This window comes from Bos mutus, chromosome 25 (genome assembly GCF_027580195.1).
Source record: "Bos mutus isolate GX-2022 chromosome 25, NWIPB_WYAK_1.1, whole genome shotgun sequence".
Taxonomy (NCBI): Eukaryota; Metazoa; Chordata; class Mammalia; order Artiodactyla; family Bovidae; genus Bos; species Bos mutus.
This window is the reverse complement of record NC_091641.1, coordinates 15,070,321-15,098,028: the sequence shown is the minus strand read 5'-3', so window position 1 is coordinate 15,098,028 and position 27,708 is coordinate 15,070,321. Positions and strand designations below refer to the sequence as shown.

The window sequence follows — 27,708 nt, the reverse complement described above, 5'->3', positions numbered from 1 at the left end:
TGGAGCTCTGCATTCAAATGGGTATATCTTTCCTTTTCTCCTTTGCCTTTAGCTTCTCTTCTTTACTCAGCTCTTTGTAAGGCCTCCTCAGACAACCATTTTGGCTTTTTGCATTTCTTTTTCTTGGGGATGGTCTTGATCACCACCCCATGTACAATGTCACGGACCTCCAGACCTCCATCCATAGTTCACCAGGCTTTCTGTCTATCAGATCTAATCCCTCGAATCTGTTTGTCACTTCCACTGTATAGCACCTAAAGCCACTGATTCTTTGCGACCCCCATGGACTGTAGTCTGCCAGGCTTCTCTGTCCATGGAATTCTCCAGGCAAGAATACTGGAGTAGGCAGCTGTTCCCTTCTCCAGGGTATCTTTCCAACCCAGGGATCAAACCCAGGTCTCCAGCATTGCAGCCAGATTCTTTACCAGCTGAGCTACCAGGGAAGCCCGGGTCTCTATCAAAAGGACTCAAGTCGAAAGTAAACCCAGAGGGACCTGTGTGCAAAGAACACAGAGAGGGACTTACTTCCCTGGTGGTCTGGTGGTTAAGACTCCCTGCTCCAATACAGGGGGCATGGGTTCAGTCCCTGGTGGGGGAACTATGGTCCTACATGCCACATGGTGCAGCCAAAAAATAATAAAGGCAACAGGAAGTATGCGCCCAGGCTCCTTCACACTTTTCCTTTTCTTTCTTGGACTCCATTCCATTTGAATTTTTCACTTGCCATACAGAAACACTCATATCCAGCTATTTTGCCTCACAGCCTCTCAGATGAACCATATCTTTGCAGTGTCTTCTCCAGTGAGTAGATTGTTTAGCAGTGTCCACAGCTAGTCCTATTCCATGAAACCTTCCCCAACAACCAAACATCCAACTACCTGCATCCATCTCATCAGTATTTCTAGAGGCTGGGCACTGGGTTAGATGAGCATGACTAAGCCACCACCGTTTCTGCTCCCTTCTAGACTTCTGTGGCTGCTCCTGAATCAACATCTCACACATGCTAGGCGGTCAATAAATGACTATGCTTATGTTTAGTCGTGTCCGACTCTCTGTGACCCCATAGACTGTAGCCCACCAGGCTCCTCCGTCCATGGGATTCTCCAGGCAAGAATACTGGAGTGGGTTGCCAAATGGCACCCCATTCCAGGACTCTTGCCTGGAAAATCCCACGGACGGAGGAGCCTGGTGGGTCGCAGTCCATGGGGTCACAGAGAGTCAGACAGGACTGAACGACTTCACTTTCAATTTTCACTTTCATGCCTTGGAAAAGGAAATGGCAACCCACTCTAGTGTTCTTCCCTGGAGAATCTCAGGGACGGGGGAGCCTGGTGGGCTGCCGTCTATGGGGTCGCACAGAGTTGGACACGACTGAAGTGACTTAGCCGTAGCAGCCACTTCTTCCTCCAGAGGATCTTCCCAACCCAGGGATCAAACCTGAGTCTCCAGTGTCGCCTGCATTGCAGGTGGATTCTTTACCTGCTGAGCCATCAGGGAAGCCCCAATAAGGAATTATCAGCTAGTAGATGGCCCAGTCATACATGTCTTATTCCCTTGGTTGAACTGTAAGATCTTTGAGCATGGGGTCCAAATGGGATCTATCTTCACTGCCCTAGCAACCATTACTGTTCCTGGCACACAGCAGACACGTGGTTATGGCTAAGGAAATAAGAGCCATAAGGAGATGCCCCAGACAAAAAATAAGTATCAAATTTCAGCCCAGTCCCAAGGCTGGAAGCAGCACCCCCTGCTCCCCATGTCCTAGTGCTGCAGAAGAATGGAGAGGCAGCCCCAGAGAAGAGAGAACAGAGGCTTACTCAGTCCTGACAGCCAGGAGCGCGTCACAGACCCCTGGCCAGGAGGCTTCGCTCGAAATTCAGCTAAAGTTACATCTCTAACCGAGCTGTATCCGTGTGACCTTGTGAGTGAAACCCAACCTGATTCTGATTCTGAATTCCAAGCTCTAGAATTGACAACAATGGTTCACATGTACCGTAGCTCCCCATGAGTCAAGTCCTGCTTCTCGCTTCACACCCATGGCCTTCCAGCCCCACTAGGGTCCTGGCATCAATACTGTATCTCCTCTTTACAGAGAGATGGCAGAGGTTCTAATGCCTGTTTAACTCGCCTGAAGCCACCCAGTAACAGGCTGAGCCAGGAGCTAAGTCCACGTGGGCTGATTCCAGGGCTTCTGAGCTTAGCACTGTGCTCCTTCCAAACTGCTGCTGCTGCTGAGGCTTTATTTAATACCACAGAACTTTACACTTCAGTATAGTTAAAATGGTAAATTTTATTTTATGTGTGTTTTAACTGAGTTTTTAATTGAGGAACCCAGGGATTTAAACAGATGTAAAAGAACACCAGGGACATCCCTAGGAGTCCCTAGTGATTAGGGACCACCAGTAGGTCTCTAACCACATCCCTAGTGGTTAGGACTCCACACTTCACTGCAGGAGGCATGGGTTCCATTCCTGGTCGGGGAACTAGGATCCCGCATGCTGCACAGGGCAACCAAAGAAAAAATTTTAATTAAAATAAAACCTGCCCTCACGGAAGTTAAAGTCTAAGGAAGACATAAAGAAATAAAATAACAAAGTGGGTAAGGGAAACTAGGAAGTGTCCTCATCACGGAACATGTTGCTGTTTTGTAGAGAGAGGCCAGGGGTATTTCTCTGAGAAGATGAGCTTTTATGTAAAAAACGGACAGGAAGCAGGTGTGTGAAACTGCCTGCCTTCTGCTCCCTCCAAAAACTCCAGAAAGAAGACAATCTAGACTGAGGAAATGGACTCGGGTGCTATTTGCTAATTCTTCAAGCATTCCAGGAGGGGAGAAAAAACAACTTTCAGGAGGGGTGAAGTTGATTTTTTTTTTTTAATATTTATTTGACTGTGCTGGGTCTTAGTTGTGGCATGTGGGACCTAATTCCCTGACTGGGGATTGAACCCCGGGCCCCTGCACTGGGAGTGTGGAGTCTTAGCCAGTGGACCACCAGGAAAGTCCCAAAGTTGATTCTTTTCCTTCTTAACCTTCCCTTGTTCTTTCTGATTTTGCTGTAGATCATTTCTCACTTCAATCTCCTCCAAGATTCACCTCTATTCTGCCTTGTCTGTCCTTCCCTTGTCTGGCTAACTCCCTCTACAGTGGCCATGAAATGAGGTGGTAGAGGCAGTGGGTGAGCAAGCGGTCAGGGGAACTAGCCTGCTTCCTTCCGTGATAGGGAGCCACGCAGAGTGTGAAGGGGAGGTGGGGGCAGGAGGCGGGCAACCCTGGAAGTGATACACTTGGAGATTCAGGAAACATCTGCAGGGCAGATGGCCTGGGACAGTGGCCCAGATCCCCTCAGAGTGAGAGGATTAAACACACAGAACCTAGAGAAGAAGCAAAGGCACATGTTGCTTTGTTTTGGTTTTTTTCTTGGTATGTCTCTTCTGATAGCTGAATTGAGATAGAATTCACATACTGTATATTTCACTTACTGAAAGTGGACCATTCTGTGATTTTTAGTCCAAAACAAAGTTGAGCAACCATCACCTTAGGTTTAGAATATTTTCATCACTCCTCAAATCAACTTCATATCTATTAGGAGTCATTTCTTGAGGCCCCGCTAAATCTCTCGCCCTGCCCTTTCACTCCCAACCCCTCACACCCCGACCCCCTCCACTCTAAGCACTCACTAATGTACTTTCTGTCTCTGTAGATTTACATTGTCTGGACATTTTGTGTAAATGGCCCACTTTGGTTTTGGTTTTAGTTGGCTTTTTTTTCCACCTTTTTTTAAATTGGAAGGTGGGTGGGTGACCACTGAAGAGTCTTATAAAGGTGGGTTTGGAACATTAGAAGTTGAGAAGCTCTTTTGGGGAGACAAAGGTGACAGGAAAGCAGAAGAGAGAAATAACTTGCATCTGTTTTATTTTTTTAAATTTTATTTATTTATTTTTGTGCTGAATCTTCATTGCTGTGCTGGATTTTCTCTAGTTGCAGTGAGTGGGGGCTACTTTTCGTTGTTTGGTGCAAGGGCTTCTCATTATAGTGACTTCTCTTGTTGAAGAGCAAAGGCTCTAGGGTCCACGGGCTTCAGTAGTTGTAGCACGTGGGCTCAACAGTTGGGTTACTGGACCCCACAGCACAGGCTCAGTAGTTGTGACACACGGAGTTAGTTGCTCCACGGCATGTGGGATCATTCAGGATCAGGGATTGAACCTGTGTCTCCTGCACTGGCAACCGGACTCTACCATTGAGCCACCAGAGAAGCCCTGTTTTATTTTTTATTGCTCTATTTCTTCTTTTTTTTAAAGCCACCTCAAATGTTGGGAAGAGAGAAAATCTAAGTAAATGAAAGTGAGGAATGCTACAAATTGTCTGCTTTTATTTCTGTGAGCAATTTCTTTACCTGTTTTTGCAGTTATGCCTTCCCTTTGCCAATACTGTAACATGTAAAGAGACCAATCATGGAGTCAAGTCAGGAAACATGGTTCCTCCTATTAGCAGCCTGACTCAGCTACTTTCAAGTTCTCTCTTCTGTAAAATGAAGGGGTTAAAGATTATTTCACCCTTTTCTCCAGCATCATCTCCTGAGTGGCAGGCAATCAGCCTTTTCGGTATCTGTTGACAGTCCCTATTTTCTTTTTAGGTGCCATCACAGACTTTTCCTCCATTCCTGGAATTTCTAGGTACAGAATGTAAGGAGGATGAGAAGATAGCCATGTAACTTGCTTAAAATTTATATACTAGGTCAAACCTTTATGAAGAACTTTACACGTGCTACTTGGGCTGTTTCACAGCTAGTAAGGAACACTAGAAGGGACCTTAGAGAACATCTAGTTTAATCCCTTCACTTCAGTAGATGGAAACAGGCCTAGAAATAGGATATAATGCTAGAGCGGGGCCCAGTTCTGTAGCTTCCCAATGCCTATTCGTTTACATTAGAGGAAATCGAAGCCCAGGGACTTCCATGAAGAATAGGGCCTATCAATCGAGGCAGGCTCGTTGATCACCTAGAGTCCACTCCCTCTTTTAACAGCAGTTTAGAAGAGGTGCAGCCCCGGCCAGTTTTCTCGAAATTTACTGGAACTGGATCCAGACCTCCGGGCTTGCACTGTAGCATGAATGAATGTAATCGTAGTGGTTCTGCCAACAGAGGCACCTCTCCCTGCGTCAGGCCCGGGCGATTACTCCTGGGGAGGATTAGGTGTCCTGGTCTTTGAGGTCCCCTTCCCAGGCAGGCGTCTTCTAGGTCCCCGCGTAACCCCAGCTTGGGGTGCAGCCCAGTTGGGTTGGGGGCGTGGCCCGACAGCTGCGAACCAATCCCAGGCCCCACCGTAGGTAGAGGCGGGAGGTCCGCTCCCCACCCCGCCCATTTTCCTTTCAACAGCTGGAATGCGGGGTGGTGACCTAGGCAACCGCCATAGCTTGGCGCCCACCGGCCGTATTCGCTTCGTCTCGCCCCTCTTGGAACAACCAATCGGAAAACGAAGTCCTTTAAGGGCCAAAAGAAGAAAAAGGACGGCGATTTTGATTGGCTGATTGGAAGAGTCAAGTACAATCTCTGGCGAGACCCTGGGGCTGAGGCTCCGGGATCTCGCCCAATTTGGAAAAGGTGAGCTAGGGACATACACTTTTGAGCTAGCAGAGGATGAGCTTTGGATAACTGAAAATTCGGTGTTTCCAGTTCGAGGTAGCTTCTCTCTTAGGTGTAGGAGAAGGTAGTTGGAGAACAGTCACCCCGTATTGTTAGTTATACTTCTTGGTAGTATTGGGAGGAATATAGGGATTTAATGTTTAAATTAAACATTTATTGAGCACCTGCCGGGTGCCAGACACTGGTCTAAATGAACAAACCAGTTTCCTGCCTTCTTGGAGCTTGTATTCTAACGAAGATAACCACAAGGCAATGTGGGGGAAAAGTAGAGCAAGTTAAGAGGGGGCAGGAGAGTGGGGGGAGAAGATTGAGGGGCAAGGGAGTGCAGATCTTACAGGGTCTTGTGTGCTTGGCTTTTGTTTTGAAATAGGGAGCCACTGCAGGGTTTCTAGCAGAAGAGTAGCATCACATGGCTTATATTTAAAAATAACCCTTCTGGGGAATTCCCTGGTGGTCCAGTGGTTAGGGTCCTGAGATTTCACTGCTGAGGGCAAGTGTTCAATACCTGATTGGGAAAATAAGATTCCTAAGATCCCTTAAGCCAAGAGGCCAGAAAAACAAAACAATTTTGGCTTCAGTATTGGTAACCAATTGAAGGGGCAAGAATGGAAGGAGATCTGCTAGAAGGTAACTGCAATAATGCATGTTCGTGTGAAGGAGATGATGACAGTTTGGTCTGGATCAGGGTAGTGGTGGCACAAGAGGTGACTAGTGGTCAGATTCTGGATGTATTTTGAAGGTAGAGCCCAAATGATTTCCCAAAAGACTAGAAATGGAATATGAGATAAAGACAGGAATTAAGAATCACTCTAAGGATTTTGGATTGAATGACTGAAGGAGGACTTGCCATCAGTTTACATAGAAAAAGCCTGGGGTGGAACAGACTTGGGGTCTTGGAAAAAATCAGTATTTACAGATGGGGTTTTTCAGTCAGAGGAACAGGTGTGACCAAAGCACATAACAGAGTTCCTTAACTCAGTCAAGGGTCAAAAAAGCTTCCTCTCATAACTTATGATGGAAAATGATTTTAAAAATAATATATGTGTATTTGTATAACTAAATCACCTTGCTGTGCACCTGAAACATTGTAAGTCAACTATATTCAATAAAATATATATATTTAAAGAATGTCCTATGGGAAAAAAAAGCTTCCTCTCACCCCAGTGATTCTCTAATGAACGATGAGGTCATATGAGGATCACTTGGGAAGTCTTTTCACTCTAAACCACCAAGGCAATCTACTCCACCAAGTCTTGATTATGGTGAAGGGCAGGGGAAAGAGTGGCTTTCCCCTGGTGGCTACCAGTCAGTCCAGCGAGGAAAGACCGAGGCTCATAAGACAGAAGGAGGGATGGGTGTCTGCTCTCTGGTGAAGAGCTTGTCTTGTGGAACAACTATTTCCTTCCCTCAGGTTGGAATTTGGCCATCAAGGGATAGGAGCCCTAACCACTGGGCCACCAAGGAATTCCCCACAATGCCTTCTAAAGTTCTGCATGAAGAAGCATCCTGTTTACCAAATGTTTACTGGACAGAGAAAAAGAAGGAGGTTCTTAGAGACCTTTTCTCCACAAGAAAGGCCTCCAATGCTAGGAATGGTCAGCCAGACAACATAACAGTGATTATAACACTGCATTCTGGCTTTGTTGAGCACTTACCTTTTTCTAAGCAGCATTCGAAATACTTCCTATTCATCAACTCATTTAAGCCAACAACTATACAAGGAACAAGGGAAATACCTTTTTTTTTTTTTTTTTTCTTTAAAGGTTTACTGAAGGGCCAACCGAAGATACCATTATTAGCTCCATTTTGCGGGTTTGGAATCTAAGCTGAGAGATGTTGGTTGGGGTGTGAATCCAGGTTGTCTGGACTCCAGAATGTGAGCGCTTAATGTCACTCTCTGAAAGCCATGGTTTCAGACTGCCCTGGTGGTCACGTGGTTAAGAATCTGCCTGCCAAGGCAGAGGACATGGGTTCCATCCCTGATCCCCCATGCAGAGGAGCAACTACGCCCATACACTGCAGCTACTGAAGCCCGTGAGCCCTAGAGCCTCTGTTCCACAACAAGAGAAGCCGCCAAGATGAGAAGCCAGCACACCACAACTCGAGAGTGGCCCCTGCTCACTGCAACCAGAGAAAGCCTGAGTGCAGCAACAGAGACTCAGAACAGCCAAAAATAAACAAATACTTTTTAAAAGGTATAGTTATACAACATAGTAAATCAACTATACTTCGATAAAAAGTTAAATAAAAAATAAAAGGTGTATTTCACAGTGAAGGGGCTTAATTTCTTCTGTGTTAAATAAAAACAAAGATCCATTCAATAAAATATTTAGTAATACAAGAACAAGAAAAACAATTTTATTGGAAATATTCTAACACATTTTCTGAACAAATAATCAAAAAAATAAATAAGGACATAAAAAGATAGGAACATATGAAATTTTGACCTTGAAAACAAATAGTGTACCTTCATTTCAAGTTTCATGGACAGTGACAAACTGCAATAAATATTAAACTACAGAGAATATTTTGGTAAATTTTGAAAAATAGAAATTCTAGAAGTCAGTCTCAGATCAAAATGCAGTACAACTAACAGTAATATAAAACACACCACTCAGAAACTGAAAACCATAAATAACATCTCAAATTACTCTTAGGACAAGAAGTAAATCAAGGATAAAAAGCAAACTATTTGGGGATAATGATAATCATAATAAAAGGATACAGTCAAATCTACCTGCAGAGGCAAAATTAATAGCATTCAATGCTTTTAGTGTCAAAAAAAGAGAAAAAAACGAATGAACTAAGCATGCAAGTTGAGATCTCTGAAAAGAGTATAAAATACTCCCCTACTCCCCAAATGGGAAATATTTAAAATAGAAAACAGAAAAAAAAGAACGCCCAGAAGCCTAAGAGGAGGAGAGATGTACCTTCTGGCCTGTGGACAGGGAAGCGCCTTGGTGCTCCACATGAACTTGGTCCTCTGACCTGTGCCCTTGAACATCCCCCTTTTCGCTCCGCCTGACATGCTCGTCCACTCCCAAGGCCTCAGCTCCCTTCAGCCCCTTGCCTGTGTCAGCACCGCAGCTCCTAGCGTTGTGCCTCTCTGGTGGCATCTACATGTGCCCTACAATAAAGTCTCTCCACCTGAGACCCCCTTTCTAGCAGATGTGAGACCTTCGGAACAGGAGCATGTCCTCCTTATCATCATATCCTCAGGGCCTGGGATGTCGTGGGTTCTTGGCTGAATGGAAGTGTGAGCAGGGGGGCTCAAGCACGGATTCCCGAGTTGCATTTGGTCCCAAGCTGCTTCTGCTCCCCGCGCTGCCCTGTCACAGGCCCCAAGACTATGTCATGAGGCCTAGAATGAATCATTCCCATGGTCAGATGACTAACAAAGGAGGATCTGCCTGCTGAGATGTTTAGGCAACCAATAATGACTGTACTGACAATGTCAATAAAACATGAGGATGTGGGACTTTGATTTTTTTTTTTTCTTATTTCCTCTTTTTCACTGCATAATCCTCTATCCTCAAGGCCTGATTCAAACACCATCTTCCCCAGGCGGACCTTTCCTGACTTCTCCAACCAGAAACAATCTTGCCTTTTCTGGGCTTCCAGGGCACCTGCCCCTCCCTCTGGTCTCTTGAAATGTCCGCCTTTGGCTGTCTGTGTCTCCATCCAAATGGGCAGCCGACACCATCTAAGCAGAACTGCAGGTCCTCCACACAGCACCACCCCTGGTAAGAAGAGGATGCACTAAGATGTTCTTCCTGGCGCAACCCACCTTCCCCTGCATGTGTGGGGGTGGGGAGGGGACAACACACCGGTTTAAATGGGCAGCTTGCCTAGGTGACAGAGACCACACTAAACTCAAAGCAGACTCCCACAAACCTCAGAGACCATCTCCTGCACATTTTACGCTGCGCCTGGCTCAAAAGGTTCACCCCCACCCTCACCCCCCAGCAAGAAAAACTCTCTAGCCAAAACGAGGCAAGGAGATGGGAGTTCGCGGTCACGTTACCCGGGGGTTGCTCAGAGCAGCTGGGCAGATGTTTAGATCATCTTGTTTGTGCCCAGATGGACAAGGAGAGGGCCTTCAGGCACAGGTCTCCATCTGAGTGAGCTCCAGGGACAAAAGAGAAACCGATTTACTTTAGAAAGAACCACAGCGTTAGCTACAGTCACGACCCTCCAACTCACCCCTACATGTCTCTCGGAATAATCTTCCTAAAACTCGGATCGTTCCCTTGTCACTCAATCCCCTACTTGGAACCCTTCAATGCTTCCCAGGAACCTTCAGGATATGGCCTGACATTCCAGCCTCCATGGGATCTGACCCCACGGAGCCGTCCACTGCCATCTTCGGCCATACATCCCTCCAGGCCCCCAAACAGCAAACTCCCTCAGGATTCCCTGCTCCGGTCCCTCTCTCTCCTCCATGTTTTCCTCTCACAGCATTTCATCCAGGACCGTGGATTCAGAAATCATCCATCTGTAGCAGTGCCAGATTTTCTTCTGGTCTGGACTGCTCGTGTCAGTTCCAGAACAGTATAAGCCATTGTCTACTGACATCCTCACTTAGATGTCAAACACATCTCAAGCTGGACTGTCTAAAACACCCTTCCCACCTGATCCCCTTACGCAGCTTGTCTTCCCAGCATCAGTAAACTCCACCATCCACTCAGCTGCTTCGGTCACTCCTGACTCCTCTTTCTCTGATGGCTCACACATTCACCCCACCCCCACCCCACTAAGTCCTGTGGATTCTACCACCGAAGTTTCTCAAACATCCATCTATTCTTTTCATCCATCCGGTATGTCACCGCCCCAGTCTAAGCCATATCTCCCTCCTGGATCACAGGAGCTTCCCCACAGGGTCTCCCTACGTCTGAGCCCCTACAACACACAGTCCACACTCAAAGGTGGTCATCTGTGTAAACAGAAGCATGCTACTCCAGTGAAGTGGGGATAACAACCAGGCTTCTAGTTTTAAAGGGCTCCCATTGGCCAAATCTGGGGCAATCTGAGCACCAAGATAAGGCTCATAACTATAAGATTATTGGAAAATAAGAGAAATCTTAAAGTCCTTACTGATAATAAATATTAAATAAGTAGGCAGAGGAATATCAAGTGGAAGGAGTCCTGGAGTTGACGTTACCATTTTGTAACCATCGTGATAAAGATTGATCTGATTCAGGTAAGAATCAGAAAGAGATAGTCAATCTCATCTATTTAATAATCTAGGAAATAGGACATCAGCATGGTAGTCATGTAGGCTTCCCAAGTGGCTCAGTGGTAAGGAATCTGCCTGCCAGTGAAGGAGACATGAGTCTGATCCCTGGGTCAGGAAGATCCCCTGGAGAATGGCAACCCATTCCAGTATTCTTGCCTGGGAAATCCCATGGACAGAGGAGCCTGGTCTATGGGGTCACAAGAGTTGGACACCACTTAGCAACTAAAACAACAATATGGTAGTCAAGTATCTCCCTGACGGCTTCTCAGGGAAATTTTTTAAACTAGAGATTGGAGAAATAGGACAACATTAAAATCACTAAGGAGGAGCAGACAGACATTGTATGCCTCTTGTTGTCACACTGAGAAGGAAACAATAACATTTATGCAGTCTTCCAGCCAGGAATTCTTAACCCATGTGTAACCATGGAGAAACAGTAGACAACGCTCAAATGAGGAACATTCTATTAAAGGGGAAGACTACATTTTTCCACCATGTCAATGTCATAAAAGACAAGGCTTGGAGGTGGGAGGGAGGGTCAAGAGGGCGGGGACATATGTATACCTATGGCTGCTTCATGTTGTTGTATGGCAGAAACACACACAATATTGTAAAGCAATTATCCTTCAATTAAAAATTAATTAATTAAAAAAGAATTTTTAAAGATAAAAAAAGACCAAGGCTACTATTCCAGATTAAAGGAGACTAAAGAGAAATGACAGTTTAATACAATACATCGTTTCTAACCTGGATTCTGGACTACAGGGGAAAATACTACATCAAGGACATTATTGAGACAATCAACAAAGTGGATGGTAAATGAGATACCATATTGCATCGATGTGAAATTTAGTGAAATGGATAACTTGACTGCACAGAGGCAGGAAACACTAAGTATTTAAGGGTAAAGGAGGGCTTTCCTGGTGGTTCAGAGGTAAAGAATCCACCTGCAATGCAGGAAACTTGGGTTCCATCCCTGGGTTGGGAAGATCCCCTGGAGAAGGAAATAGCAACCCACTCCAGTATTCTTGCCTGGGAAATCCCATGGACAGAGAAGCCTGGTGGGGTACAGTCCATGGGGTCACAAAAGAGTCGGACGAGACTTAGTGACTAAACAACAACAACAGGGTAAAGGAACAGATGTATGCGACTGATTCTCAAATAGTTCGAATAAAATCCCATGTATATACTATAATAGAGAATAAGCAATTCTAACAGAAGTTTGGAGTAAAGGACATACAGATGCTCTTCGTACTTTTCTGTAACTTCAAAATTATTTCCAAGTAAAAAGTTAAAGCAAGAAATCCAGCCTCCTTGCATGGCCCACAAGGCACCTGCCGCCGTCCCCAGTCAGCCAGGCCAATCTTGTGTCAGCCACATGTCCCAGCACACTCAGCTCCATAGACACGAGTTGCCTTTCAACTTTCCCAATGCACCAAATTCTTGCCCACCTCTGGGCCTGTGTGCAGCACCCTACTGTTACTTCTAAATGGAATTCTGTTCCCTCAACTCAATTCTCAGGAATATAGTAACTGTCCTTTTCTCAAAATGGCCTTTGAGCTCCCCACCCTCCAACCCAGCATAGAGTTACCAAGTTCTTTCATAGCACACTGAACATTTTCTTCATGATAATTGTCACAGTTTGTAAGAGTCTGTATTTGGGGAGGATTGCATGAGGTCCATCTTCTCTACTGGCCTGAAAGTTCCCTGAAGCTGGGGATCCTGTCTGTTTCATTCATGAATGTATCTTCCACTTCTGTTACTAGACCCTGCCAACTGCCGGGCACTAGCACACAGTTGATTAAATGATGCAATCCACCCTCCAAGTTCACCCCCAAACCATGGGCAGCTCTCAGAGAACACACCTCACAGTCTCTAGCCCCAAGAACTAATTCAAGAGGCTTTGTCTGGGAAGGCTTCTGGGGTTCTTCACCCCCACAACAGTGTTTGAAATTAGGAGGCCATGGTAAGAAGGAAGGGGAGCTCAGGAGGAGCAACATGGTAAGGGAGAGAGGATGAATTCAGTTGGGAGCCTGGAGCATCAGGATATCAAGGAGGCAGTTGGCTACATTGTGCTGGTGCTCAGAGGGACAGTCTAGATTAGAAGGAGATGAGGAATTCCCTGGTTGTCCAGTGGTTAGGACTCTGCGCTTTCACTGCCGAGGGCCCGGGTTTGATCCCTGGTCAGGGAACTAAGATCCCACAAGCCACATGGCACAGCCAAAGAATTAAAAAAATAAAAATAAAAGATATGTCAGCAGTTGAAGCTGTGGACTTTAAGATCTCTCACAGTTCTGTACAAAAGAAAAAGAGTCCAAGGATGGGGTCCAGAGAACCTGGACTTAAGGGCTAAGCAGAGGGAAACATCTCTGGAAGCAAAGAAACAGTGTCCAGAAAAATAGGCATAGAATTGTGAGAGTTGCCACAGAAGGTGGGAGGAGGCCCCTTGAGGCACTGAATCCCACACATCTGTGTTTCCTTCTTCATGTCCAAGCTCAGCATCTGGCACCCGGTGAGCTGAGGAAGCCTGGCGGAGGCTAGGGGTTCAGATTGTCTGAATCCTGACTCCACAATGGCTGTGTGACTTTGGGCGACAGACTTAACTTTCCCAGACTCCAGGCCCTCAGCTGCAGAACAGGACTCATGCTAGTATTTACTTTATGGGGCTGCTCTCAGAATTTCCCAAGACCATCTTTGGAGAGCCCTTTGATCCATGTTTGGTCTACCGTCTAGGAATGAATGAAAGTACAGACACAGCAGGAGCAGGGTTCTGGCTAATAGGATTGTTTCTTAAGTTCAGCCAATAACAGGGCTTCAGACAATGGTCAAATAGCCCCCTCACCACTTTCTATTACATGTCCCCATCTCTTGATTTGATCCCTATTAAACAAACCTAAGGTGGGTAGGCTCTGCTTAATACTATCCTCTTCCCAAAGCCTCCTTCTGAAAACTGGCTTTCCCTCCAAATCCCTATCAGATGACACTGGAGTTTGCCTACCTGATTGCAACTAAACCATCTTTTTCAGGTAACCATGGTGATACTGCCTCCTCAACACAGCTACCTTCTGTGGGTACAGGTAGGTATTCTCAGGCTCCTTCCTGGGAGAAACCACTGAGGTCTGCCAGTAGCTTCTGGTCATCTCAGCTCTGAAGGAAAGGCAAGTGGATGACCATTTCACAGCTTAGAAAGCGCTTCCACACTGTAACCTCCCTTTCATCCTCACAACTGCCCTGTGAGGTAGATACAGCAGATAATAACTACAGCGGTCCACGCGTATCAAGCATTCACAGCGTACCATGCTCTGTGTGAAGTGTTTTCGTAGATGATCTCATTGAAACTCACCAAAATCCTATGAAATGGGCTCCATCAGTTGTTTTTTTTTTTTTTGCCATTTTACAGAAGAGAAAAAATGGGGCTCAGAGTGGTTAGACTTTGCCCTGGATCAAAGAGGTAGTAAATAATGGATTCAAACCTCAGCCTGTCTGACTCCAAAGCCACATTGTTAACCCTTCATCTTCAGTACTGCCTCACAAAGCAAGTGCATTATCTCCCAGGTATCATTCTATCCATTAGATCAAAGCTCAGAGAGGTAAAGTGACTTGTCCAAGGTCTCACAGCCAGGAACTGGCAGAGCTGGAATCCATAACTGGCTTTTCTGGCCCTAAGGCTCCTGAAAGGGTGAAGCTTCCATGAGTGGACTTTACCGTATACGAGATAATTATTTCTGCAGCAGATCTGCCTTGCCAGTCCCGCTCAGCTTAGAAGAGTATTTTGATGCAGAAGTCCTTCCTAATCACGTGAGAACAAATGCTTAACAATAAACATCGAGGCATTCCTGGTTTGAAGAACTCCACTGATGTCAAGTAGAAAGCACGAGAAGGAAACTCTGACAGAGTCCAAGGTTAAGGTAGACATTTCTGGAACTTAGGATGGGAGTACATAGGAGAGAACGGGTCACAGTCTAATGACTTTTTTTTTTGGTAGTTGTTGCCATATTGAAACATATTTGTGGGAATTCCCTGGCGGCCCAGTAGTTAGGACTCCACTCATTCACTGCCGTGGAGCTGGGTTCGATCCCTGGCAAGGGAACTAGGATCCCACAAGTCACTAAAAACAAACCAACCAAAAAAGGTACTCATGGCACCCATCTGCTGTTATCAGTGAGACATTCTCACAAATTACTTAATGTGTTTAAATGTATTGTATATCCTATACAAATCCTATGAATGATGTGCTGAGAAAAAGTTTTAGACGCGAGTCTTTAAATCAGCAATTTCAACACATGATTCTGTGTAGTGCATCTTGATGTAGTTGATCTTGTTGAAGGTTTAAAACATCTTGTTATCCTAACCCTACCCAGTAATGTTCTCTGGTACTTTCCTGGTTTTGAATATTTGCTATAGCCTATAATTCTTCGGAACTGCTACTAAAAGTGTATTTCTTATTTATTAAAAAAAGATATAGAAAGTTAGGAAATACACAGAATGATATGATTTCAGGAGTTCCTAAGATTTCCAGGTTTCCAATCCCCAATCCTAGATTGATCTCTGTCAGAAATTTGGAAACTTTAGGCCAGAGAAACTGGATGAATGTCCTTAAGCAACTCAATGGGATGAAAAACTGGGGAAAGGCCATCTTCCTTGGCCTCCATGAAGGTTCTGTCCAGGAGCTGGTCGAGGGGCAGAGCTTCCCTGGTCACCATCCCTCCCAAGGCAGAGGTCTGAGAAGAGGGCACCTCAGGTAGCCGGGGCTGAGCTTGAAGCGTTGGACTTGGCATAAAATTCCTATGATGTCACAAGTTGCATCTGAATCGCTGGTGCAAATGTTCACTTGCATTCCGGTGAGTATCTGCTCACTTTAGTATAAAAAGTGTTCTATATAATCACCAGGAGAAAAATGGATGTTTCACAAGCAGGTGTCCTGTCAAACCGGCAGCACCGGCAGCCCTCACTCATGTGCCAGCAGGAGAAGCAGTGCCCTCTGTCGGGCTGTGGGGTCAGGCAGGCAGACCTGGGTCTGAATGCTGGTTCGGCCACATTCTGGCTGTGTGACTTTGAGCTGGTGCCTTAACCTCTCTGAGACTTAGTTTCTCCTTCTGTAAAATGCTGATAATGAGAACACCAATGGCCCAGGGATGTGGTGAGGACTGAATGAGATCATTTCCATAAATCGCAAGGCCTGGCACGGGGTAAGCCCTCAATCTACGGGAGATGTCGACATTTCCTAGGACAGGCCCAGCAGTGCAGCGAGCGAGCCGCTCAAAGGGCTCCCTCGCCCTGGGCCTTCTCCAGGTGGGGATTTTCCGGTCCGCTGGGGCTGTGCCAGAAGCTTTGGGCACTCCCCGCCCGCCCAGGTCGGTTTCTTCGTATCCACACGGGCCTGCGGGGAGGCTGGCCCCGCGGGGAGGTCTTGCTGCAGGTCGTCAGGCGGTGGATGAACCCACCCGCTAGCGTGGCCTCCGGGGAGGCCGGAGGGAGGGAGTGGGGAGGGCATGTGGCGCAGGGTCTCCGCGCGCGGCCTCGGGGGCAGAGGGGGCGCGTCCCGGGCTGCCCTTCCCCGGGTGGAGGCCCGGCGCCCCGCCCGCACTCCCCGGGTGGAGGCCCGGCTGTGATGCGTCCTCAGGCGCTCGACGGGGTCAGATTGTGCCCGGAGCCTTTCCCGCACTTGGGGGGCCGTTGATCCTGCTCTGTGCGGGTGTCGGTGGCGAGCCAGACGGGTGCTGTGACCTTAGGTTCGGGCAGGCTGGGGCCGCGCGCCCCTGATGATCCCACGGTGGCCGTGGAGCTGGGAAGCTCTCTGCGCCCTCGGGGGGAGCGGGTGGGTGGCTGGATCTTGGGGCGGCCAAGAGAAGCCTCAGGGCCTCGCCTTGCCTGGGGAGCCGGCTCACCTCCCCTTCCCTTGGGGGATCATCCGGGGTGCCCTCGGGGCCTTGCTTCCTCCCCCGGGAGCTCTGGGCTCCGGCGGCGGCGGCCCCGCGGAACTGGGCCGGGCGTTTGTCCGGAGGCCTCTCCTGGGAAGAAGCCTCCTGAGAGGCTCTGTTTTCAGGCCTTTCTCGTGGAGGGCTCTCCTGGTCACCCTCACTCCTGAATCCTGCAGGGAGGAAAGAAGAATCTGTTGTGTTTTCTCCGCAGCCCACCTGAGACTAGGAAGACCCTGCCTTGGGAGCCCTAAATCGGGCAACTTGGGGGGCAGTCTGTAAACCACCCATTTCTGACAGCGGGCAGAGGGTGAGGCTGGGTCCTATGGGAGCTGTTTCTAAAATCGGATAGAACCGGGCAGCTCTACACTTATTTGCAGTGTGATTTTAGGCAAAGTGTGATTTTTACAAAGCCTCAGTTTGTTCAGTGATTAGGTGGGGATAATAGTATGGGAAGCATCTTGGGAGCCACAGGCCTTCAGGAAGGCAGGGCCTGGCACCCCTTTGTTAAACTGGAAAGATCAATATAATAAACCTGTAAAGGGTAATTCCCTCTTTCTCCAATGGTTAGCACTCTGCAATTTCACTGCCAAGGGCCTGGGTTCGAGTCCTGGTCAGGGAAGTAAGATTCTACACAAATCTCCAAAAAGAAAAAAAAATCTCCATATGAAAAGTTTTTTTTTAAAGCATACAAAACAAAGAGAGAGGAAGGAAGATAGAAAAGGAGGGAAGGAGAGAGGGATGGAGGAAAGGAGGGACTTAAAAGCTCCCTGTACATGGTTGCAATGCTTAATCGCTCAGTCATATCTGACTCTTCAGGACCCCATGGACTGAGCCCGCCAGGCTCCTCTGTCTATGGGATTTTCCAGGCAAGAATACTGGAATGGATTGCCATTCCCTTCTCCAGGGGATCTTCTGGCCCAGGGATGGAACCTGGGTCTCCTATACTGCAGGTGGATCCTTTACTGTCTGAGCCACCAGGGAAGCCCTAGAAGCTCCATAAGAAACAGGAAAATCTTTACCGTGAACAGGTGCTGGGGCTGATGAATGGTCAGCTCAGGTCTGCCTCTTTAGAACAGTGTAACGTGGTCCTATGTCTGACCGGAACTTGCAGCCTTAGCTGATTCTGAGACAGTTGCCTTTTTCCTTTGGATCGAGTAGGATTACCCAAACTCCAAGAAGGTATAAAAATAATAATTGATAGAATTACTGAAACTCTAGAAAGGTATAAAACTGGAATCTCAAGAAGGTGTCAGAATAAGGGCAAGACAAAGTTAAATCCATAGTCTTATCCCTTTTATAACCCGATTTGATGGTGGATTTTTTAGGCAAGTGTCATGTGGGATCCTTCTGGACCAGAGATCAAACCCATGGCCCCTGCATTGGCTGGCAGATTCCTAACCACTGGACCACCAGGGAAGTCCTGATGATGAGTTTTAATAAATTCTGTTGTTATTGTATTTGTGTATCCTTAAAGCATATGAAGTAATCAAAAGAATCTTTTGACTACTGAATTTGTATTTGCAGTTTAAATTACTTAAGATAATTTAATTGGTTAAATTTGTAATCAAAGCCTAAATCCCCCATAAAAAATGACTTTCAGTTTTTTCCTTTTTTTTGTTTAGTGGAGTCTAATAAATTGAGCATTAAAGTAGTGGATATTTCTGCCAGCCCAGAAGCCTCCTGAAATATGAAGTAATCTCATCACGCAGCTTGTTCCCCAACTAGGGATTGAACCCCGGACCACACCAGTGAAAGCCTGGAATCCTAACTACTAGGCCACCAGGGAATTTCCTGGTTCTTACTTCACTTTAAAGGAGAAAATGTAGATAAAACACTTGCCACAGGGCCTGCAATCTAGGACACTTTCAGATCCAGTTCAGATGCTAATTTATTGGAAAGGGAAGAGGTTGGTAGCAGGAGCAGACGCCAGAGAGACAGAACACAGTGAGGAACTATCACAGGCATGCTGTCACAGGTGGCTATTCAGTCATTCGGCAAACTACCTGTGGGCCAGCAAGGTGTCAGGCGTGGGAGATACCCTGGTGAACAAGACAAAGCCGACCGTGTTTCCTCCTTCCAAGCCCCACGGGCCATCTCTCTCTTGTAGCCACAAACTACTCACTACCACCCTTTTCCCTGCAGGTCATCCCCATGAATACATATGTGCGTGCGTGCTAAGTTGCTTCAGTTGTGTCTGACTCTTTGCCACCCCGTGGACGGTAGCCTGACATACTCCTCTGTCCATGGGATTCTCCAGGCAAGAATACTGGAATGGGTTGCCATTTCCTTCTCCAGGGAATCTTCCTGACCCAGGAATTGAATCCACATCTCCTGCATTAGCAGCAGGAATTTTTTTTACCACTGAGCCACCTGGGAAACCCTTCCTATGAATACAACTAAGATATCCCTATCCCAGATTGGGCCACTGGGCTCACCAGAGGGTAACCCTGGCTCTGATGCAAGAGGCAGAGAGCAAAGGCCTCGATTCAGGGCATAGACACTCAGCTAATTTCCACGAAGTGGTTAGGAGCATGGGCTTTGCATCAATCAGATGGCATAGATCTGAGTTCTGACTTAGCTTCTTTTCATCCTTAACCTTGGGCAAGTAACCAGACCTCAGTTTTCTTGTCTGTCTGGTGGGGAGAATAATGTCATGCCTAATTGATAGGGTTCCTGTGAAGGTTAAATGAGGTTATGTGTATACGAGTGTGTATATATGAGTGCGTGCATGTTGTGTTTATATATCCAATCTATGTATATAGATATGGGCTTTGAGTAATGGTAGCTTCTGTTTTTACCTTAATATTGCTGACTTCAGGGTTTGTTCCTTGGAAGTTCTTGGCTATTTACTTAGATATGACCAAACAGTTTAGATCCAACCAGTAGATAAAAAAATTTTTTTTCTGAGTACTAATTCATCACCCTATTCAGGTCAACTGATGACCATTTTATTTTGTATTTCCCCCAAATCATCAACAGATAAAAATAAGCCAGTGGAACTTCCCTGGTGGTTGGGAATCTGCCTGCAGATGCAGGGGACACAGGTTTGACCTCTGATCCGGGAAGATGGCAACCCAATCCAGGACACTTGCCTGGAAAATCCCATGGACTGAGGAGCCTGGTAGGCTACAGTCCATGGGGTCGCAAAGAGTCGGACACAACTGAGCGATTTCACTTCACTTCCAGGAAGATCCCACCTGCTGCAGAGCACCTAAGCCTGTGTGCCACAACCACTGAGCCTGTGTGCCCTAGAGCTATGTTCTGCAACAAGAGAGACTACTGCAATGAGAAGCCCAGGCACCGCAACTAGAGAAAGCCCTCAAACAACAACAAAGACCCAGTGCAGCCAAAAATTAAATAAAAAAAAAACAAACAATGAAGGATGTTAGAAGTGTTCTGAGAAAAAAATGTCTCTATAGACAACAGCTAGTGTGGGCAAGTGGTCGGGAAGTGAAGTGTATCTGATCCCACTGGGATTCGGGCCACTGCTCAGAGCAGTACATGTGCACTGCATAACTCTGGGGGTGCCACTCACATTGTGGTGAACAGAGGTCTGTATAAGGAAAGGGCACCTTTTTCTAATTCACACTAAGTTGCTAAGAATTTTGGAGAAGGCAAGGCAACCCACTCCGTCCATGGCAAATCCCATGGATGGAGAAGCCTGGTAGGCTGCAGTCCATGGGGTTGTTAGGAGTTGGACAGGACTGAGCGACTTCACTTTCACTTTTCACTTTCCTGCATTGGAGAAGGCAATGGCAACCCACTCCAGTGTTCTTGCCTGGAGAATCCCAGGGACGGGGGAGCCTGCTGGGCTGCCGTCTATGGGGTCACACAGAGTCAGACACTACTTAAGCAACTTAGCAGCAGCAGCAGCAGCTAAGAATTTATGAACCAGCTGAGGAGCTGACTGGTCTCTCCAGAGGAGCACATGGCCCACATTTTCTTATCTTTGGTGCCAGGCTAGGATCTAAGAGGGCTTCCCAGGTGGCTCAGTGGTAAAGAATCCACCTGCCAAGCAGGCAACTTGGGTTGAATCCCTTGGTCACGAAGATCCCCTGGAGAAGGAAATGGTAACCCACTCCAGTATTCTTGTCTGGAGAATCCCCTGGACAGAGGAGCCTGGTGGGCTACAGTCCATGGGGTCACACATAGTCAGACACTACATAGCGACTAAACAACAACAAGGACTTAAGAAGCCTCTGGCAGAGGGGGACGGCTTTCTCTCCAGGCCAAGACAGGGATTCCTGTCTGGTAGGCAGAATTCTAAAGATAACCCTCTAAAATCCCTGCCCCTTAGTTCTTCAATCAAATGCTAATCTAGGTACTGCTGTGAAGGGATTTTTGGAGGTGTAATTAAAGATCCAAGTCAGCTGAGGTTAAGATACGGAGATTCTCAACCAATCAGGTAGCTGTTTAGGAGAGGTTTCTCCAGCAGGTGGCGGAAGAGGAAGTCAGAGATGTGAAGCATGAGGAGGACTGGAGCCCCTGCTGGCTTGCTGACGAAGGGACCCGTGTGATGAGGAATGCAGTGGCCTTTTTATTGTCCCTGTGGGATCTTAATTCCCTGCCCAAGGATCCAACCTAGGCCCCATACAATGGAAGCACAGAGTCCTAACCACTGGACCGCCAAGGAATTCCCTTTGGAGGCCTCTGAAAGAGCTGACATCCACCCTCTACCCCGACAGCGCATGGAGACATCCTACACTGTAAGGAACTGAATTTGGCCAACAAATGGAACTTACATGGAAGTGGATTTGTCCCTACAGCTTCTAGGTAAGAGCCCACCTCAGTCAGCAACTTGACTTGGGCCTTATGAGGCCCTAGACTTCCCTGATAGTTCAGTTGGTAAAGAATCCGCCTGCAATGCAGGAGACCCTGGTTCGATCCCTGGGTTGGGAAGATCCCCTGGAGAAGGGTAAAGGCTATCCACTCCAGTATTCTGGCCTGGAGAATTCCATGGACTGTATAGTCGATGGGTTCCAAAGAGTCGGACACGACTGAGCCACTTTCACTTTATGAAACCCTAAACTGAGAACCCAGCCAAGCCCATAGTCTCTGATCAACAAAAATGTGAGATAATAAATGAGTCTCACTTTAAACTCTAAGTTTGGGCTCATTTGTTACGGAGCAAGGGAAAATGAATACACTTGGTTTCATGAAAGAACCTGGCCAGAGGGACCTCCCTGGTGGTCTAGTGGTTAAGACTTTGCCTTCCAACGCAGGGGGTGCAGTTCAGTCCCTAGTGGGGAAGCTAAGATCCCACAAGCCTGGAGGCCAAGAAACCAAAACATAAACCAGAAGTAGTATTGTAATAAATTCAATGAAGACTTTAAAAATGCTCCACATAAAACAAACAAACAAAAATCTTAAAAAAAAAAAAAAAAAAAGAGCCTGACTAAAGAGGTGGGAATCCTTTCAAGGACTCCCTCTTTCCTGCCTTCCTTAGGAAAGAGCGTCCCTTGTGGCTCAGCTGGCAAAGAATCCGCCTGCAATGGGAGACCTGGGTTTGATCCCTGGGTTGGGAAGATCTCCTGGAGAAGGGAAAGGCTACCCGCTCCAGTATTCTGGCCTGAGTCCGTGGGGTTGCAAAGAGTCAGACATGACTGAGCCACTTTCACTTTAGGAAAGAGAAATGTATCTATACTCCAGTTTCTTGATGTTTTTCCACTTGGGAGTTCTGCTTTACTCCTCTATATACCAGGTTTTACAAGGGGAGGCCTGTCATGGTTCCGTCCTACCAGTGACGGTGGATGGATAAATCATGAATTCTGGGGTTTAGTAACATGGCCTAGAACTCAGGAAGAGGGGCGTCACGGGGGCTTCCTCTTTTCCCCCTGACATAGAGCCCCGGAAGAGCCTCTCTAGTCTGCTCACCTCTGAGAACCTGCAAGGGAGCTGTAGAGGCAGACCGACTGGAGAAGATGGCTGCCGGCACTCGAGGAGCCCCATCAGTGAGGTTTCCTCTTCTTTGTGTCTTAGCTGCAGGACAAGTGTCTTCAAATGTGTTCAGTACTGGTTCCTAAGGGCTGAATTGTGCACCCCCCTCGAATTCATGTGCTGAAATCCTAACAACTGCTACTTCAGAATGTGACTCTTTTGGGAGATAGGGTCTTTTAAGAGGTAATGAAGTTAAAATAAGGTCATGAAGGAGGGCCCTAATCCAACATGACTGGTATCCTTAAGAGAAGAGGAGATTAAGCCACTTCCCTGGTGGTCCAGTGGTTTTAAGACTCCCTGCTTCCACTGCAGGGGGCATGGGTTTGATGCCTGGTTGGGGAACTGAGATCCCACATGCCTTGCTGCTTCACCAATAAATAAATAAAGCTGTGAGAAAACAAATTTCTGTGGTTTCAGTCACCAGTCTGTGGTACTTTGTTACGGCAGCCCAAGCAAACTAATACCCTGGCCTTTTCAGGAGAACATTGCTCTCTTATACTCCTTGCCTCTGTTTGAGAGTGGAGAAGGCAATGGCAACCCACTCCAGTACTCTTGCCTGGAAAATCCCATGGATGGAGGAGCCTGGTAGGCTGCAGTCCATGAGGTCCCGAAGAGTCGGACACGACTGAGCGACTTCATTTTCACTTTTCACTTTCATGCAATGGAGAAGGAAATGGTAGCCCACTCCAGTGTTCTTGCCTGGAGAATCCCAGGGATGGGGGAGCCTGGTGGGCTGCCGTCTACGGGGTCACACAGAGTCGGACATGACTGAAGCGACTTAGCAGCAGCAGCTGTTTGAGAGATGCTAAAGTGCTGTTCCGAGTGGTCAGAGGAAATAAACTCATGAACAGATAAAGAGAAGCTAACAACCCATTGAGGAGGACTAAGAAACCAGAGGAGAGAAGACAAAGCTGGACCCCTGAATGAAATGGCTCCAACTGAAGTACAACTGATTGAGGAAGATTGTTAAAAGAAGGGCTATAATGGACTTCCCTGGTGGTCCAATGGTTAAAACCCATGTTCCCAACGAAGGGGGCCCAGGTTCAATCCCTGATCAGGGAACTAGATTCCCCATGCTGCAACAAAGCACCCACATGCTGCAAATAAGACCTGGTGCAAAAAATAGAAGGGCCATAAGGACTCAAATTTCTTGTCACCCATCTTCCAATTCTGTTCCTCTCAAGTTCCTGACCAGCCAGCCAAACCTTAGCAACCGTCCATCAATTAATGCAGGTTCATACTTCTGGTCATTTCACCCGCCAGACATAGTGAAGAGTCGAAGACACTGCTCAAAGCTCTGTCCACTGTGAGGACTTTTCTTCACCAGTGTCCTTCAGGTTCACCCAGCTGGTGGGGGGAGCTGTGGCTGTCCACTGACAGCTCATAACAGCCTATCAGCCAGAGTCACCTGTGAACAGGCTTGAGTCTTTTCTTCATCAGTCAGCTGGGTGTAAAGGACACCCTAGAAAGGCACAGCCAGTGATGGAGGGAGAGAAGGTCAAGAAACCACCTGCTCCTGTAAATGGCTCGTAACTTCTGGACCTTTCCAAGCTTGGTCTTTTATCTCAGGTGATGATAGAATGCTGCTGGGTACACCCAACCTCACAGTTGGGTTGGTCAGACAACATCCTTTCATGATGAGTATCTCAGGTTGCTTGGTCACCCGATATCTGCTGGCTACATGTTCAGTTCCTACCACATCCCAAGAGCAAGCCAGAGACTGTTTCTTTTTTAAGTTATGAAGTTTTAAAAAAATATTTATTTATTTGCTATGGGTCTTAGATCTAGTTCCCTGACCAGGGATCAAACCCGGGTCCCCCGCATTGGGAGCTTGGAGTCTTAGCCACTGGACTGCCTGGAAGCCCCTTAAGCTACAGATTTTTTAAAGATACTTATTTGGCTGCATCAGGTGCTGTGCCACAGACTCTTGGGTTATGGCACATGGGCTCCAGAGTGCGTGGGCTCAGTAGTCTGCTGCATGTGGGATCTTAGTTACCCTGACCAGGGATTGAACCTGCATCCCCTCATAGCAAGGCTGATTCTCAACCACTGGACGACCAAAGAACTCCTCAGAGACTGTTTCTGAAAAGTAGAACAGTTGAAAGCCTACACTTATCAAAAATCCTGTGAGTCTGTGCTTTGATTCTGCTCTTGGTGCTTGCTGGAATGTCACTGGCTTTGCTGGATCATCGGTACAGTGACAGGGCGCCTTGAAAGTGTTATAGAACCTTCTCTTGCCCTGCTCTCTACTCAAAACTGGCACCTCCCAGGGGGCTTTACTGACGAGCTACATTGCCTCCAAAATCCATACATGCCTACCAAGCACTGTTCCTCTATGAGGGGGAGTAGGTTGTATGAGAGCAACTGGTCTTTCACCTTGGAGGAGATATCTTTACATACTCTGGCCACTGAATCTCCAGAGACTTCACTGGAGTGACAGTCCCCTGAATCTTTTTTTTTTTTTGGCTGTGCTGGGTCTTCGTTACTACATGTGGGCTTTCTCTAGTTGTGATGAGCAGGGGCTGCTCTCTAGTTGTGGTGCGAGGGCTCCTCATTGCAGTGGTTTCTCTGGTTGCGGAGCATGGACTCCAGAGCACAGGCTTCAGTGGTTGTGGTGCAGGGGCTTAGTTGCCCTGCAGCATGTCAAATTTTCTCGGACCAGGGATTGAACTCACGTCCCCTGCATTAGCAGGTGGATTCTCAACCACTGAACCCCCAGAGAAGTATCCCCTGAGTCTTTAGAGGGCATTTATCTCCCACCTTCTAGTTTGCATATGTCTTATTAGGACAATTAAGGTACTTGTTACTTGCTGCTCATCAGATCCAATAATGTTCTCAATATAGTGGACCGGTGTGGTGGTCTGTGGGATGTTAAGATGACTGAGATCTTTGTAGACTATATTACAGCAGATCAGAATTGACAGATCCCTGGAGCATGCTGAAGATATACAGTGGCGTTGCCAGCTAAAGAGGAAACTGCTCTGATGGACCTTGCATGTTGGTATGGAGAAAAAGCCAAGTCACTAGTCAATTACCAAACATCAGGGGAAAGGTACTAAATCTGGGACAGCAGCTGCAATTGGAATCATCACCCGATTCAGTTCATGCTGGTCCGCAGTTATTCTCCATCTGACTTCTGAACAGGCCAGACTGGCGGGTTAAACGGGTATGTGATGTCTCACTACCCATGCTTCTTTCAATTCTTTGGCATGAATCTCTGCACTTCTCCCAGGGATGTGGTATTTTTACTGGTTTGTTGTCTTTGTAGCAAGTGGGACTTTCACTTAGCCTGTCTTGCTATATTGGTCCCCAGTCTGTGGTTCAGAGAGACTATGTGGGGATTCTGCCACTATGCCAGTTTTCAAGTTACTGCCTCTCAGCTCCAAATTCACGCTTTAGTATTTGCTCTGAGATACTGGACTGGACTATGTACTCGTTTCTCCTTGCAGTGAACACGATGTTAAGCTTTGTCAGTAGAGGGCGCTGGAGGGACATTGAAAGAGGAAGGAGATGCTCTTCCTGGTTCTGGTACTGTTGAGGCTTTTTTCTTGCTCCTGTTGCACAGCTTTGCATGGGCACATGTATGTGGGCACATCCAGAGGTTCCCTGCCTTAGAAGTGACAGTGAGGAGTCCTTTGATGAGCTCACAGCTCCCAACTTGCAACCACATTGCCTTACCTCTCTACCTCCATGTGGACACCACTGACCCCAGACCACATGCTGCCTTTGCAGTGACTGGACTCAGCGCTTGGACTCCTTTTGTACACCACCCATCCTGAACCTCACACAGCTTTCTCTCACACTGATCTGCAGAGCATGCTTTTTCCAACACTTGACGATGGGAGCAGTCAGATTTTCTCCAGCACTTTGTTCTTACCAAGCTCACTTTCTCTAATGTTGACAGTGCTTGATTCCTTTCTCAGTGCCGCTTTCTCCAGCACCTGGCTCTCACTGAGTGTATATCCTCTACCATGTGACTCCACAGTGGCATGACTTTCTACTGTGCTGATCCCTGTACTGATAAAGCTCTCCAGCACCCGGCTCCTGTAGAGAACACCTCCTGCAATCTTGGTTCTAGCAATGCTCCATGATTAGCAGCTTCACCTGACACCCCAGAGGGCCGATTTCCAGGAAGTCACAAAGGTAAGGCCGTCAGCAGTTTGTCTGCCTGGTCCTTTCAAATGAAGTCTGATCTCAGCCTGGTGGGAAAGGGATCTTTCTTGGGCTCTCTGCATCAGTCCTAGGGATAGTAGCTGATCTTAATATCTAATTCTGTATTCTTTAGAATTCTCTTCAGCCCTCATTAGCCATTTCCCTATTATTCCTGTCAATAGTTCTTTATGTTAAGCTTTCCCATGGTGGCTTCTGCCTCCTGGTTGGACCCTGACTGATACAATAATTGGTTCTGGGAGTGGTTCTAGGAGAAAGACCCACAGAGATGGGATTTTGCAGTGATATGGTCACAACCTTGATGCTGAGCTCTAGTCAACGGGAAATGGGATGCTAATAAACCACACCGTGCAGCTGCATCACAGTTAATCAAACTATCACCTGTGGCTGATTGTGATGGGGTGACAACTAAAGCATATGCCTTGGGAGTCCAACTTCTCCTGGCTCCTATGGCAGTAGTAATAACTCTAGACTGTGTGGTAGGATGGATTCTTTGCAGTGCACTTGAGTGATTAGAGAGAAAATGACAACTGAATTCACTGTCTTGACAAATTTGTTATGGGAAATCTAGGGCATCAATCTGGAGAAGGCAATGGCACCCTACTCCAGTATTCTTGCCTGGAAAATCCCATGGGTGGAGGAGCCTGGAGGGCTGCAGTCCATGAGGTCGCTAAGAGTCAGACACGACTGAGCGACTTCACTTTCACTTTTCACTTTCATGCATTGGAGAAGGAAATGGCAACCCACTCCAGTGTTCTTGCCTGGAGAATCCCAGGGACAGAGGAGCCTGGTAGGAGGCCGTCTA

The 27,708-nt window shown here is 47.1% G+C and overlaps 1 protein-coding gene across 2 annotated transcripts in view; it reads right to left on the bottom strand.

The window, feature by feature from the left end:
* Positions 1–14,246: 14,246 nt before the first annotated feature.
* BCL7C (BAF chromatin remodeling complex subunit BCL7C) overlaps positions 14,247–27,708 on the bottom strand; it is a 33,383-nt gene continuing 19,921 nt past the window's right edge. For both annotated transcript variants that reach the window (XM_070362125.1, XM_070362126.1), the window contains one exon: positions 14,247–16,966. In XM_070362125.1, coding sequence (XP_070218226.1) covers positions 16,760–16,966 — 207 coding nt within the window. In that variant the 3' untranslated portion in view covers positions 14,247–16,759. The remainder of the gene's footprint in view (positions 16,967–27,708) is intronic.